Source organism: Nerophis lumbriciformis, linkage group LG29, assembly GCF_033978685.3.
Source record: "Nerophis lumbriciformis linkage group LG29, RoL_Nlum_v2.1, whole genome shotgun sequence".
Taxonomy (NCBI): Eukaryota; Metazoa; Chordata; class Actinopteri; order Syngnathiformes; family Syngnathidae; genus Nerophis; species Nerophis lumbriciformis.
This window is the reverse complement of record NC_084576.2, coordinates 30239824-30253557: the sequence shown is the minus strand read 5'-3', so window position 1 is coordinate 30253557 and position 13734 is coordinate 30239824. Positions and strand designations below refer to the sequence as shown.

General features: G+C 34.2%; 1 protein-coding gene across 4 annotated transcripts in view; it reads right to left on the bottom strand.

Annotated features, from left to right (window-relative positions):
- Positions 1-884: 884 nt before the first annotated feature.
- dtnbb (dystrobrevin, beta b) overlaps positions 885-13734 on the bottom strand; it is a 92038-nt gene continuing 79188 nt past the window's right edge. For 3 of the 4 annotated variants that reach the window (XM_061924544.1, XM_061924546.1, XM_061924545.1), the window contains exons 15-19: positions 13433-13453; positions 13196-13355; positions 13034-13123; positions 4146-4199; positions 885-1917 (exon numbers count right to left, since the gene is read on the bottom strand). In XM_061924544.1, the coding sequence (XP_061780528.1) occupies positions 1892-1917; positions 4146-4199; positions 13034-13123; positions 13196-13355; positions 13433-13453 (351 nt within the window). In that variant the 3' untranslated portion in view covers positions 885-1891. The remainder of the gene's footprint in view (positions 1918-4145; positions 4200-13033; positions 13124-13195; positions 13356-13432; positions 13454-13734) is intronic. The other variant, XM_061924547.1, reaches the window with a different exon arrangement.

Sequence of the window (13734 nt, the reverse complement as noted above, 5' to 3'; positions counted from 1 at the left end):
TTGTTTACTTGCAAATAATAGTTGTTTACTTGCAAATAATTTTGTTTACTTGCAAAAATTAGTTTTTTACTTGCAAATAATTTTGTTTACTTGCAAAAAATAGTTTTTTTGACTTGCAAATAATTTTGTTTACTTGCAAAAAATTGTTTTTTACTTGCAAATAATTTTGTTTACTTGCAAATAATTTTATTTACTTGCAAATAATATTTTTTTACTTGCAAATAATTTTCTTTACTTGCAAATAATTTTGTTTATTTGCAAATAATTTTGGTTACTTGCAAATAATTTAGTTTACTTGCAAATAATTTTGGTTACTTGCAAATAATAGTTTGTTTACTTCCAAATAATTTTGTTTACTTTCAAATAATAGTTTTTTTACTTGCAAATAATTTTGGTTACTTGCAATTAATAGTTTTTTTACTTGCAAATAATTTTGTTTACTTGCAAATAATTGTTTTTATTTGCAAAAAATAGTTTATTACTTGCAAATAATTTTGTTTACTTGCAAATAATAGTTTTTTACTTGCAAATAATTTTGTTTACTTGCAAAAAATAGTTTATTACTTGCAAATAATTTTGTTTACTTTCAAATAATAGTTTTTTTACTTGCAAATAATTTTGGTTACTTGCAATTAATAGTTTTTTTACTTGCAAATAATTTTGTTTACTTGCAAATAATTGTTTTTACTTGCAAAAAAATATTTTTTTACTTGCAAATCATTTTGTTTTTATTTGCAAAAAATAGTTTATTACTTGCAAATAATTTTGTGTACTTGCAAATAATTTTGTTTTTATTTGCAAAAAATAGTTTATTACTTGCAAATAATTTTGTGTACTTGCAAATAATATTTTTTTACTTGCAAATAATTTTGTTTACTGGCAAATCGTTGGACACGTTTGTGGAGTTTGGGCAGTCATTCCACGCCGTAGTACAGGTACTACTGCGTACTCGCGTTGTTGCGATGCTAACGTCCTAGCATGAAGTTTTGTTTACTTGCAAAAAAAATCGTTTTTTACTGGCAAATAATTTTGTTTACTGGCAAATCGTTGGACACGTTTGTGGAGTTTGGGCAGTCATTTCGCGCCGTAGTACAGGTACTACTGCGTACTCGCGTTGTTGCGATGCTAACGCCCTAGCATGAAGTTTTGTCGGGCGCTAAGGCTTAGTTATGCTACAGCGTCGTCGCCGCGCGAGGTCTGAGCGTGTGGCTTGCAGTTCACTGCCAAAAAAGCTAGGGGGCAGTGTTTTCCTGAGCGACCCTCGTTTCGAGCCATTTAGGTGATACCGGTTTTTTTTCCCGAGGGGCGGAGCCTTTAGCACGACAACGCCTTAGAGTCGTTGCAGCAACGCTAGCTTGTTTGAGACCAGCATTCCTGGCGCCGTACTTGTCGCTAATGCTAAGCTAGTCATTCTCTGTGTTCCGTTGCAGAGAGAACCATTAAAAAGCAGCATTTTTTTTGTTTTTTTCTCCATTTCTAAACGCCTAAAATAAAGTCCATACATGTGGCGAAGGTAGCTTATGCTACGTATAACATTGTAAACACGTGTTGATAAAGTGCTGCCTAGCAAGTGTACAGTAGTGATGGCCACACGTGAGCGTCATGCAAAGATGTGGGGGGGCGGGGCTAATCTTGTGACCGGAGCCAAGCGCCATTGTGGGCGTGGCCACGTGACGGCGGTGTTCTATGTACACGATGAGGCGCCGCGATGGCTAATTACGCCTGCTGCTTTCCGCAACATTGTTTACCATTTAGCTGAGATTACAGCATGCATAACTCTACGTGCTAATGGTGCGGGTGTTGTTGTTGTTGTTGTTGTTGTTGTTGTTGTTGTTGATGTTACGGATCGTTCCTGTCGGATGACCTGCAAGGATGGACTTGTCTCCTCCGCTCACTGCTTGTGTACTCGCATGGTGCCTGCACAAACACAAGACGACACCGAAATAAGCAGGGGCGTCCATGATAACGTTGCTCCAAAAGTTGTATGTACCTTTCAGCATTAATGGTGCCTTCAAAGATGTGTAAGTTACCCATGCTTTGGCCACTAATACACCCCCATACCATCACACATGCTGGCTTTTACACTTTGACAGTAGAACAGTCGGGATGGTTCTTTTCCTCTTTAGTCCCGGAGGACACGACGTCGACAGTTTCCAAAAAACAATTTGAAATGTCGACTCGTCAGACCACGGAACACTTTTTCCACTTCAGTCCATCTTAGATGAGCTCGGGCCCCGGGTGTTGTTGATAAATGGCTGTGGCTTTGCACAGTAGAGTTTTAACGTGCACTTACAGATGTAGCGACCGACTGTTGTTACTGACAGTGGTTTTTCTGAAGCGTTCCCGAGCCCATGTGGTGATATCCTTTACACACCAATGCCGCTTTTTGACGCAGTACCGCCCGAGGGATCCAAGGTCCGTAATATCACGGGTGTTGTTGATAAATGACTGTGGCTTTGCACAGTAGAGTTTTAACGTGCACTTACAGATGTAGCGACCGACTGTTGTTACTGACAGTGGTTATTCTGAAGTGTTCCTAAGCCCATGTGGTGATATCCTTTACACACCAATGTGGCTTTTTGACGCAGTACCGCCTGAGGGATCCAAGGTCCGTAATATCACGGGTGTTGTTGATAAATGACTTTGGCTTGGCATAGTAGAATTTTAACTTGCACTTACAGATGTAGCGACCGACTGTAGTTACAAGACAGTGGTTTTTCTGAAATGTTCCCGAGCCCATGTGGTGATATCCTTTACACGCTGATGCGGCTTTTTGATGCAGTACCGCCTGAGGGATCCAAGGTGCGTAATATCATGGCTTACGTGCAGTGATTTCTCCAGATTCTCTGAACCTTTTGATGAAATTACGGAGCGTAGATGGTGAAATCCCTAAATTCCTTGCAATAGCTGGTTGAGAAATGTTGTTCTTAAACAATTTGCTCAGGAGGACACGACGTCGACAGTTTCCAAAAAACAAGTTGAAATGTGGACTCGTCAGACCACGGAACACTTTTTCCACTTTGCATCAGTCCATCTTAGATGAGCTCGGGCCCCGGGTGTTGTTGATGAATGGCTGTGGCTTTGCATAGTAGAGTTTTAACGTGCACTTACAGATGTAGCGACCGACTGTAGTTACTGACAGTGGTTTTTCTGAAGCGTTCCCGAGCTCATGTGGTGATATCCTTTACACACCAATACCGCTTTTTGACGCAGTACCGCCTGAGGGATCCAAGGTCCGTAATATCACGGGTGTTGTTGATAAATGACTTTGGCTTGGCAGAGTAGAATTTTAACTTGCACTTACAGATGTAGCGACCGACTGTAGTTACTGACAGTGGTTTTTCTGAAGCGTTCCCGAGCCCATGTGGTGATATCCTTTACACACCGATGCCGCTTTTTGACGCAGTGCCGCCTGAGGGATCCAATGTCCGTAATATCACGGGTGTTGTTGATAAATGACTGTGGCTTTGCACAGTAGAGTTTTAACTTGCACTTACAGATGTAGCGACCGACTGTTGTTACTGACAGTGGTTTTTCTGAAGCGTTCCCGAGCCCGTGTGGTGATATCCTTTACACACCGATGCCGCTTTTTGACGCAGTGCCGCCTGAGGGATCCAAGGTCCGTAATATAACGGGTGTTGTTGATAAATGACTGTGGCTTTGCATAGTAGAGTTTTAACGTGCACTTACAGATGTAGCGACCGACTGTTGTTACTGACAGTGGTTTTTCTGAAGTGTTCCCGAGCCCATGTGGTGATATCCTTTACACACCGATGTCGCTTTTTGATGCAGTACCGCCTGAGGGATCCAAGGTGCGTAATATCATGGCTTACGTGCAGTGATTTCTCCAGATTCTCTGAACCTTTTGATGATATTACGGACCGTAAATGGTGAAATCCCGTCTCCGGGTGTTGTTGATAAATGACTTTGGCTTTTGCATAGTAGAGTTTTAACTTGCACTTACAGATGTAGCGATTAACCATTTTGGGGAAAAGTCTCGCGAAAAGGACGGAAAAGAAAGCAGGGGCTGATGTTTGGTACCATTTTGCAAGGTGGGATCTGAAGGCGTGTTGTCATGGCAACCACAACTCAGCTCTTTGCTTTATTCAACAATGAAACAGTATTTGTGGAAGTTGACATCTCACCTCTCTCTCCGCCGTTCCTCATGTTGGTCTCCTCCTCGTCCATGACGTCGTCCACTGCAAGGGTCAACATGGTATTGCATCATCACAACACACCATGCGACTTCTCCTCACACACCAAAACAACAAAGATTTGACTGAATTTGTGGCCCCCAAAAAACATTGCCTTTATTTTGGGATACTGTATTTATGTTTTACTTGTTTTATAGCACACAGACTTAAATGCAGATGGCAGTCAAAGCACATACTCGTTGTTAAATCATTTTACTGTTTGAGTTCATGATAGCCTACTATCAAAATGACTTTAAAAGTCTTATATAGTGTTATAATGAAGGCAACGCATGACGTAAGTGTCTATATTAGCCTACTATCAAAATTACTTTAAAAGTCTTATATAGTGTTATAATGAAGGCAACACATGATGTAAGTGTCTATATTAGCCTACTATCAAAATTACTTTAAAAGTCTTATATAGTGTTATAATGAAGGCAACACATGATGTAAGTGTCTATATTAGCCTACTATCAAAATGACTTTAAAAGTCTCATATAAGTGTTATAATGAAGGCAACACATGTTGTAAGTGTCTATATTAGCCTACTATCAAAATGACTTTAAAAGTCGTATATAAGTGTTATAATGAAGGCAACACATGATGTAAGTGTCTATATTAGCCTACTATCAAAATGACTTTAAAAGTCTTATATAAGTGTTATAATGAAGACAACACATGTTGTAAGTGTCTATATTAGCCTACTATCAAAATTACTTTAAAAGTCTCATATAAGTGTTATAATGAAGGCAACACGTGATGTAAGTGTCTATATTAGCTATATTAGCCTACTATCAAAATGACTTTAAAAGCCATATATAAGTGTTATAATGAAGGCAACACATGACGTAAGTGGCGATATTAGCCTACTATCAAAATGACTTTAAAAGTCGTATGTAAGTGTTTTAATGAAGGCAACACATGATGTAAGTGTCTACATTAGCTATAATAGCCTACTATCAAAATGACTTTAAACGTCTTATATAAGTGTTATAATGAAGACAACACATGTTGTAAGTGTCTATGTTAGCCTACTATCAAAATGACTTTAAAAGTCTTATATAAGTGTTATAATGAAGGCAACACATGTTGTAAGTGTCTATATTAGCCTACTATCAAAATTACTTTAAAAGTCTCATATAAGTGTTATAATGAAGGCAACACGTGATGTAAGTGTCTATATTAGCTATATTAGCCTACTATCAAAATGACTTTAAAAGCCATATATAAGTGTTATAATGAAGGCAACACATGACGTAAGTGGCGATATTAGCCTACTATCAAAATGACTTTAAAAGTCGTATGTAAGTGTTTTAATGAAGGCAACACATGATGTAAGTGTCTACATTAGCTATAATAGCCTACTATCAAAATGACTTTAAACGTCTTATATAAGTGTTATAATGAAGACAACACATGTTGTAAGTGTCTATATTAGCCTACTATCAAAATGACTTTAAAAGTCTTATATAAGTGTTATAATGAAGGCAACACATGTTGTAAGTGTCTATATTAGCCTACTATCAAAATGACTTTAAAAGTCTCATATAAGTGTTATAATGAAGGCAACACACGACGTAAGTGTCTATATTAGCTATATTAGCCTACTATCAAAATGACTTTAAAAGCCATATATAAGTGTTATAATGAAGGCAACACATGACGTAAGTGGCGATATTAGCCTACTATCAAAATGACTTTAAAAGTCGTATGTAAGTGTTTTAATGAAGGCAACACATGATAAAAGTGTCTACATTAGCTATATTAGCCTACTATCAAAATGACTTTAAAAGTCTTATATAAGTGTTATAATGAAGGCAACACATGATGTAAGTGTCTATATTAGCCTACTATCAAAATGACTTTAAAAGTCTTATATAAGTGTTATAATGAAGACAACACATGATGTAAGTGTCTATATTAGTCTACTATCAAAATTACTTTAAAAGTCTCATATAAGTGTTATAATGAAGGCAACACATGTTGTAAGTGTCTATATTAGCCTACTATCAAAATGACTTTAAAAGTCTTATATAAGTGTTATAATGAAGACAGCACATGGTGTAAGTGTCTATATTAGCCTACTATCAAAATGACTTTAAAAGTCTTATATAAGTGATATAATGAAGGCAACACATGATGTAAGTGTCTATATTAGCCTACTATCAAAATGACTTTAAAAGCCATATATAAGTGTTATAATGAAGGCAACACATGACGTAAGTGGCGATATTAGCCTACTATCAAAATGACTTTAAAAGTCGTATGTAAGTGTTTTAATGAAGGCAACACATGATAAAAGTGTCTACATTAGCTATATTAGCCTACTATCAAAATGACTTTAAAAGTCTTATATAAGTGTTATAATGAAGGCAACACATGATGTAAGTGTCTATATTAGCCTACTATCAAAATGACTTTAAAAGTCTTATATAAGTGTTATAATGAAGACAGCACATGGTGTAAGTGTCTATATTAGCCTACTATCAAAATGACTTTAAAAGCTTTATATAAGTGTTATAATGAAGGCAACACATGATGTAAGTGTCTATATTAGTCTCCTATCAAAATTACTTTAAAAGTCTCATATAAGTGTTATAATGAAGGCAACACATGTTGTAAGTGTCTATATTAGCCTACTATCAAAATGACTTTAAAAGTCTTATATAAGTGTTATAATTAAGACAGCACATGGTGTAAGTGTCTATATTAGCCTACTATCAAAATGACTTTAAAAGTCTTATATAAGTGATATAATGAAGGCAACACATGATGTAAGTGTCTATATTAGCCTACTATCAAAATTACTTTAAAAGCCTTATATAAGTGTTATAATGAAGGCAACACATGATGTAAGTGTCTATAATAGCCTACTATCAAAATTACTTTAAAAGTCTCATATAAGTGTTATAATGAAGGCAACACGTGATGTAAGTGTCTATATTAGCTATATTAGCCTACTATCAAAATGACTTTAAAAGCCATATATAAGTGTTATAATGAAGGCAACACATGACGTAAGTGCCGATATTAGCCTACTATCAAAATGACTTTAAAAGTCGTATATAAGTGTTATAATGAAGACAACACATGACGTAAGTGTCTATATTAGCCTACTATCAAAATGACTTTAAAAGTCTTATATAAGTGTTATAATGAAGACAACACATGATGTAAGTGTCTATATTAGCCTACTATCAAAATGACTTTAAAAGCCATATATAAGTGTTATAATGAAGGCAACACATGACGTAAGTGGCGATATTAGCCTACTATCAAAATGACTTTAAAAGTCGTATATAAGTGTTATAATGAAGACAACACATGACGTAAGTGTCTATATTAGCCTACTATCAAAATTACTTTAAAAGTCTCATATAAGTGTTATAATGAAGGCAACACATGTTGTAAGTGTCTATATTAGCCTACTATCAAAATGACTTTAAAAGTCGTACATAAGTGTTATAATGAAGACAACACATGACGTAAGTGTCTATATTAGCCTACTATCAAAATGACTTTAAAAGTCTTATATAAGTGTTATAATGAAGACAACACATGATGTAAGTGTCTATATTAGCCTACTATCAAAATGACTTTAAAAGTCTTATATAAGTGTTATAATGAAGACAACACATGTTGTAAGTGTCTATATTAGCCTACTATCAAAATGACTTTAAAAGTCTCATATAAGTGTTATAATGAAGACAACACGTGATGTAAGTGTCTATATTAGCTATATTAGCCTACTATCAAAATGACTTTAAAAGCCATATATAAGTGTTATAATGAAGGCAACACATGACGTAAGTGGCGATATTAGCCTACTATCAAAATGACTTTAAAAGTCTTATCTAAGTGTTATAATGAAGGCAACACATGATGTAAGTGTCTATATTAGCTATATTAGCCTACTATCAAAATCACTTTGAAAGTCTTATATAAGTGTTATAATGAAGACAACACATGATGTAAGTGTCTATATTAGCCTACTATCAAAATCACTTTGAAAGTCTTATATAAGTGTTATAATGAAGACAACACATGACGTAAGTGGCTATATTAGCCTACTATCAAAATGGCTTTAAACGTCTTACGTTTGTATGTAACATAATCATAATGACATAAAGGAACGCCACTAAAGGTTCTTGTTGTCGTCCACAAGTTGCAGACGTTCTCTATGTTGGTTTTACTCTTGAAACGTCTTTGTCCATTTTAATGACACATAGTCATTTTGATAGTAGGCTAATATAGACACTTACATCATGTGTTGTTTTCATTATAACACTTATATAAGACTTTTAAAGTTGTTTTGATAGTAGGCTAATATAGCTAATATAGACACTTACATCATGTGTTGTCTTCATTATATCACTTATATAAGACTTTTAAAGTCGTTTTGATAGTAGGCTAATATAGACACTTACATCATGTGTTGCCTTCATTATATCACTTATATAAGACTTTTAAAGTCATTTTGATAGTAGGCTAATATAGACACTTAGATCATGTGTTGTCTTCATTATAACACTTATAAGACTTTTTAAGTAATTTTGATAGTAGGCTAATATAGCTAATATAGACACTTACATCATATGTTGTCTTCATTATAACACTTATATATAAGACTTTTAAAGTCATTTTGATAGTAGGCTATTATAGACACTTACATCATGTGTTGCCTTCATTATAACACTTATATAAAGCTTTTAAAGTCATTTTGATAGTAGGCTAATATAGACACTTACATCATGTGTTGCCTTCATTATATCACTTATATAAGACTTTTAAAGTCATTTTGATAGTAGGCTAATATAGACACTTACACCATGTGCTGTCTTCATTATAACACTTATATATAAGACTTTTAAAGTCATTTTGATAGTAGGCTATTATAGACACTTACATCATGTGTTGCCTTCATTATAACACTTATATAAGGCTTTTAAAGTCATTTTGATAGTAGGCTAATATAGACACTTATGTCATGTGTTGTCTTCATTATAACACTTATATAAGGCTTTTAAAGTCATTTTGATAGTAGGCTAATATAGACACTTACATCATGTGTTGTCTTCATTATAACACTTATATAAGACTTTTAAAGTCATTTTGATAGTAGGCTAATATAGACACTTACGTCATGTGTTGTCTTCATTATAACACTTATATAAGACTTTTAAAGTCATTTTGATAGTAGGCTAATATAGACACTTACATCATGTGTTGTCTTCATTATAACACTTATATAAGACTTTTAAAGTCATTTTGATAGTAGGCTAATATAGACACTTAGATCATGTGTTGTCTTCATTATAACACTTATATAAGGCTTTTAAAGTCATTTTGATAGTAGGCTAATATAGACACTTACGTCATGTGTTGTCTTCATTATAACACTTATATAAGACTTTTAAAGTCATTTTGATAGTAGGCTAATATAGACACTTACATCATGTGTTGTCTTCATTATAACACTTATATAAGACTTTTAAAGTCATTTTGATAGTAGGCTAATATAGACACTTAGATCATGTGTTGTCTTCATTATAACACTTATATAAGGCTTTTAAAGTAATTTTGATAGTAGGCTAATATAGACACTTATGTCATGTGTTGTCTTCATTATAACACTTATATAAGGCTTTTAAAGTCATTTTGATAGTAGGCTAATATAGACACTTAGATCATGTGTTGTCTTCATTATAACACTTATAAGACTTTTTAAGTAATTTTGATAGTAGGCTAATATAGCTAATATAGACACTTACATCATATGTTGTCTTCATTATAACACTTATATATAAGACTTTTAAAGTCGTTTTGATAGTAGGCTATTATAGACACTTACATCATGTGTTGCCTTCATTATAACACTTATATAAAGCTTTTAAAGTCATTTTGATAGTAGGCTAATATAGACACTTACATCATGTGTTGCCTTCATTATATCACTTATATAAGACTTTTAAAGTCATTTTGATAGTAGGCTAATATAGACACTTACACCATGTGCTGTCTTCATTATAACACTTATATATAAGACTTTTAAAGTCATTTTGATAGTAGGCTATTATAGACACTTACATCATGTGTTGCCTTCATTATAACACTTATATAAGGCTTTTAAAGTCATTTTGATAGTAGGCTAATATAGACACTTATGTCATGTGTTGTCTTCATTATAACACTTATATAAGGCTTTTAAAGTCATTTTGATAGTAGGCTAATATAGACACTTACATCATGTGTTGTCTTCATTATAACACTTATATAAGACTTTTAAAGTCATTTTGATAGTAGGCTAATATAGACACTTACGTCATGTGTTGTCTTCATTATAACACTTATATAAGACTTTTAAAGTCATTTTGATAGTAGGCTAATATAGACACTTACATCATGTGTTGTCTTCATTATAACACTTATATAAGACTTTTAAAGTCATTTTGATAGTAGGCTAATATAGACACTTAGATCATGTGTTGTCTTCATTATAACACTTATAAGACTTTTTAAGTAATTTTGATAGTAGGCTAATATAGCTAATATAGACACTTACATCATATGTTGTCTTCATTATAACACATATATAAGACTTTTAAAGTCATTTTGATAGTAGGCTATTATAGACACTTACATCATGTGTTGCCTTCATTATAACACTTATATAAAGCTTTTAAAGTCATTTTGATAGTAGGCTAATATAGACACTTACATCATGTGTTGCCTTCATTATATCACTTATATAAGACTTTTAAAGTCATTTTGATAGTAGGCTAATATAGACACTTACACCATGTGCTGTCTTCATTATAACACTTATATATAAGACTTTTAAAGTCATTTTGATAGTAGGCTATTATAGACACTTACATCATGTGTTGCCTTCATTATAACACTTATATAAGGCTTTTAAAGTCATTTTGATAGTAGGCTAATATAGACACTTACATCATATGTTGCCTTCATTATAACACTTATATAAGGCTTTTAAAGTCATTTTGATAGTAGGCTAATATAGACACTTACACCATGTGCTGTCTTCATTATAACACTTATATATAAGACTTTTAAAGTCATTTTGATAGTAGGCTATTATAGACACTTACATCATGTGTTGCCTTCATTATAACACTTATATAAGGCTTTTAAAGTCATTTTGATAGTAGGCTAATATAGACACTTATGTCATATGTTGTCTTCATTATAACACTTATATATAAGACTTTTAAAGTCATTTTGATAGTAGGCTAATATAGACACTTACATCATGTGTTGCCTTCATTATATCACTTATATAAGACTTTTAAAGTCATTTTGATAGTAGGCTAATATAGACACTTACACCATGTGTTGCCTTCATTATATCACTTATATAAGACTTTTAAAGTCATTTTGATAGTAGGCTAATATAGACACTTACACCATGTGTTGTCTTCATTATACCACTTATATATGAGACTTTTAAAGTCATTTTGATGGTAGGCTATTATAGACACTTACATCATGTGTTGCTTTCATTATAACACTTATATAAGGCTTTTAAAGTCATTTTGATAGTAGGCTAATATAGACACTTACATCATGTGTTGTCTTCATTATAACACTTATAAGACTTTTTAAGTAATTTTAATAGTAGGCTAATATAGATAATATAGACACTTACATCATGTGTACCTTCATTATATCACTTATATAAGACTTTTAAAGTCATTTTGATAGTAGGCTATTATAGACACTTACATCATGTGTTGCCTTCATTATAACACTTATATAAGACTTTTAAAGTCATTTTGATAGTAGGCTAATATAGACACTTACACCATGTGCTGTCTTCATTATAACACTTATATATAAGACTTTTAAAGTCATTTTGATAGTAGGCTATTATAGACACTTACATCATATGTTGCCTTCATTATACCACTTATATAAGGCTTTTAAAGTCATTTTGATAGTAGGCTAATATAGACACTTATGTCATGTGTTGTCTTCATTATAACACTTATATAAGGCTTTTAAAGTCATTTTGATAGTAGGCTAATATAGCTAATATAGACACTTACATCATATGTTGCCTTCATTATAACACTTATATAAGATTTTTAAAGTAATTTTGATAGTAGGCTAATACAGCTAATATAGACACTTACATCATGTGTTGTCTTTATTATAACACTTATATAAGACTTTTAAACTCATTTTGATAGTAGGCTAATATAGCTAATATAGACACTTACATCATATGTTGCCTTCATTATAACACTTATATAAGATTTTTAAAGTAATTTTGATAGTAGGCTAATATAGCTAATATAGACACTTACATCATGTGTTGCCTTCATTATAACACTTATATAAGACTTTTAAAGTCATTTTGATAGTAGGCTAATATAGACACTTATGTCATGTGTTGTCTTCATTATAACACTTATATAAGGCTTTTAAAGTCATTTTGATAGTAGGCTAATATTAAAGTTAAAGTACCAATGATAGTCACACACACACTAGGTGTGGCAAAATTATTCTCTGCATTTGACCCATCACCCTTGATCACCCCCTGGGAGGTGAGGGGAGCAGTGAGCAGCAGCGGTGGCCGCGCCCGGGAATCATTTTTTGGTGATTTAACCCCCAATTCCAACCCTTGATGCTGAGTGCCAAGCAGGGAGGTAATGGCTCCCATTTTTATAGTCTTTGGTATGACTCGTACAGCTAATATAGACACTTCATTATAACACTTATATATAAGTCATTTTGATAGTAGGCTAATACAACCATAGGTCATAAAACAAATCAAGAGTTATGGATATAAAATGGTGACAGAGTTCAAAGCCCACCTGAGTGCAGTTCTTTCACCAGCGACGACATGGTGTTGGTGATGGAGTCGGCAGCCACCAGGAGGTCGTTGCGCAGATTCCGAGGTACACCTGCGACACCCAGAGCATTCCTTTACCTTTCCGGCCCCGCCCACTTTTATAAAAACAAATTATTTTTTTTACCCTGAGCAAAGGCCTCCAGCACGTCGCCTCCCACGCCCGCCAGGCAGTCCTGTGGCGTGTGGGTGGGGGTGGAGCCAGCCGAGGTGGAGCGTATAGGCATGGGCATGGAGCAGCCCGCCCCGTGACTGGGGGACGAGTGGGGGGAGCCTCCGGACTGGGACTGCAACAAAGACCGGGGCAAGGTCAGAGGGAAAAAGGCCTACTCCTCGCCAATCAGGGTAAGTTTATAGAACTTACTCCCTGCTTCTGTTCCTCGTCCTGCCAGTCGGCCAGAGAAGAGCATCGTTAGCATACATGTACATACCGCATGTTCCGGACTATAGGGCGCACCGGATTATAAGGCGCACTGCCCATGAGCGGTGTGGTGTGCAAGGACGGGAGTGGAAGAAGTGTCAACAACAACGGAAACAACGGGAAAAAAAGTTCGACCGGAACTCTCTAATAACTAAATTTACTTGGGTGAATAATGTAAACTCACTACACCGGTATGTTTTAGTGCTTTCATGGTGAGTTTACTGACAGATATAAGTAAGAACTTT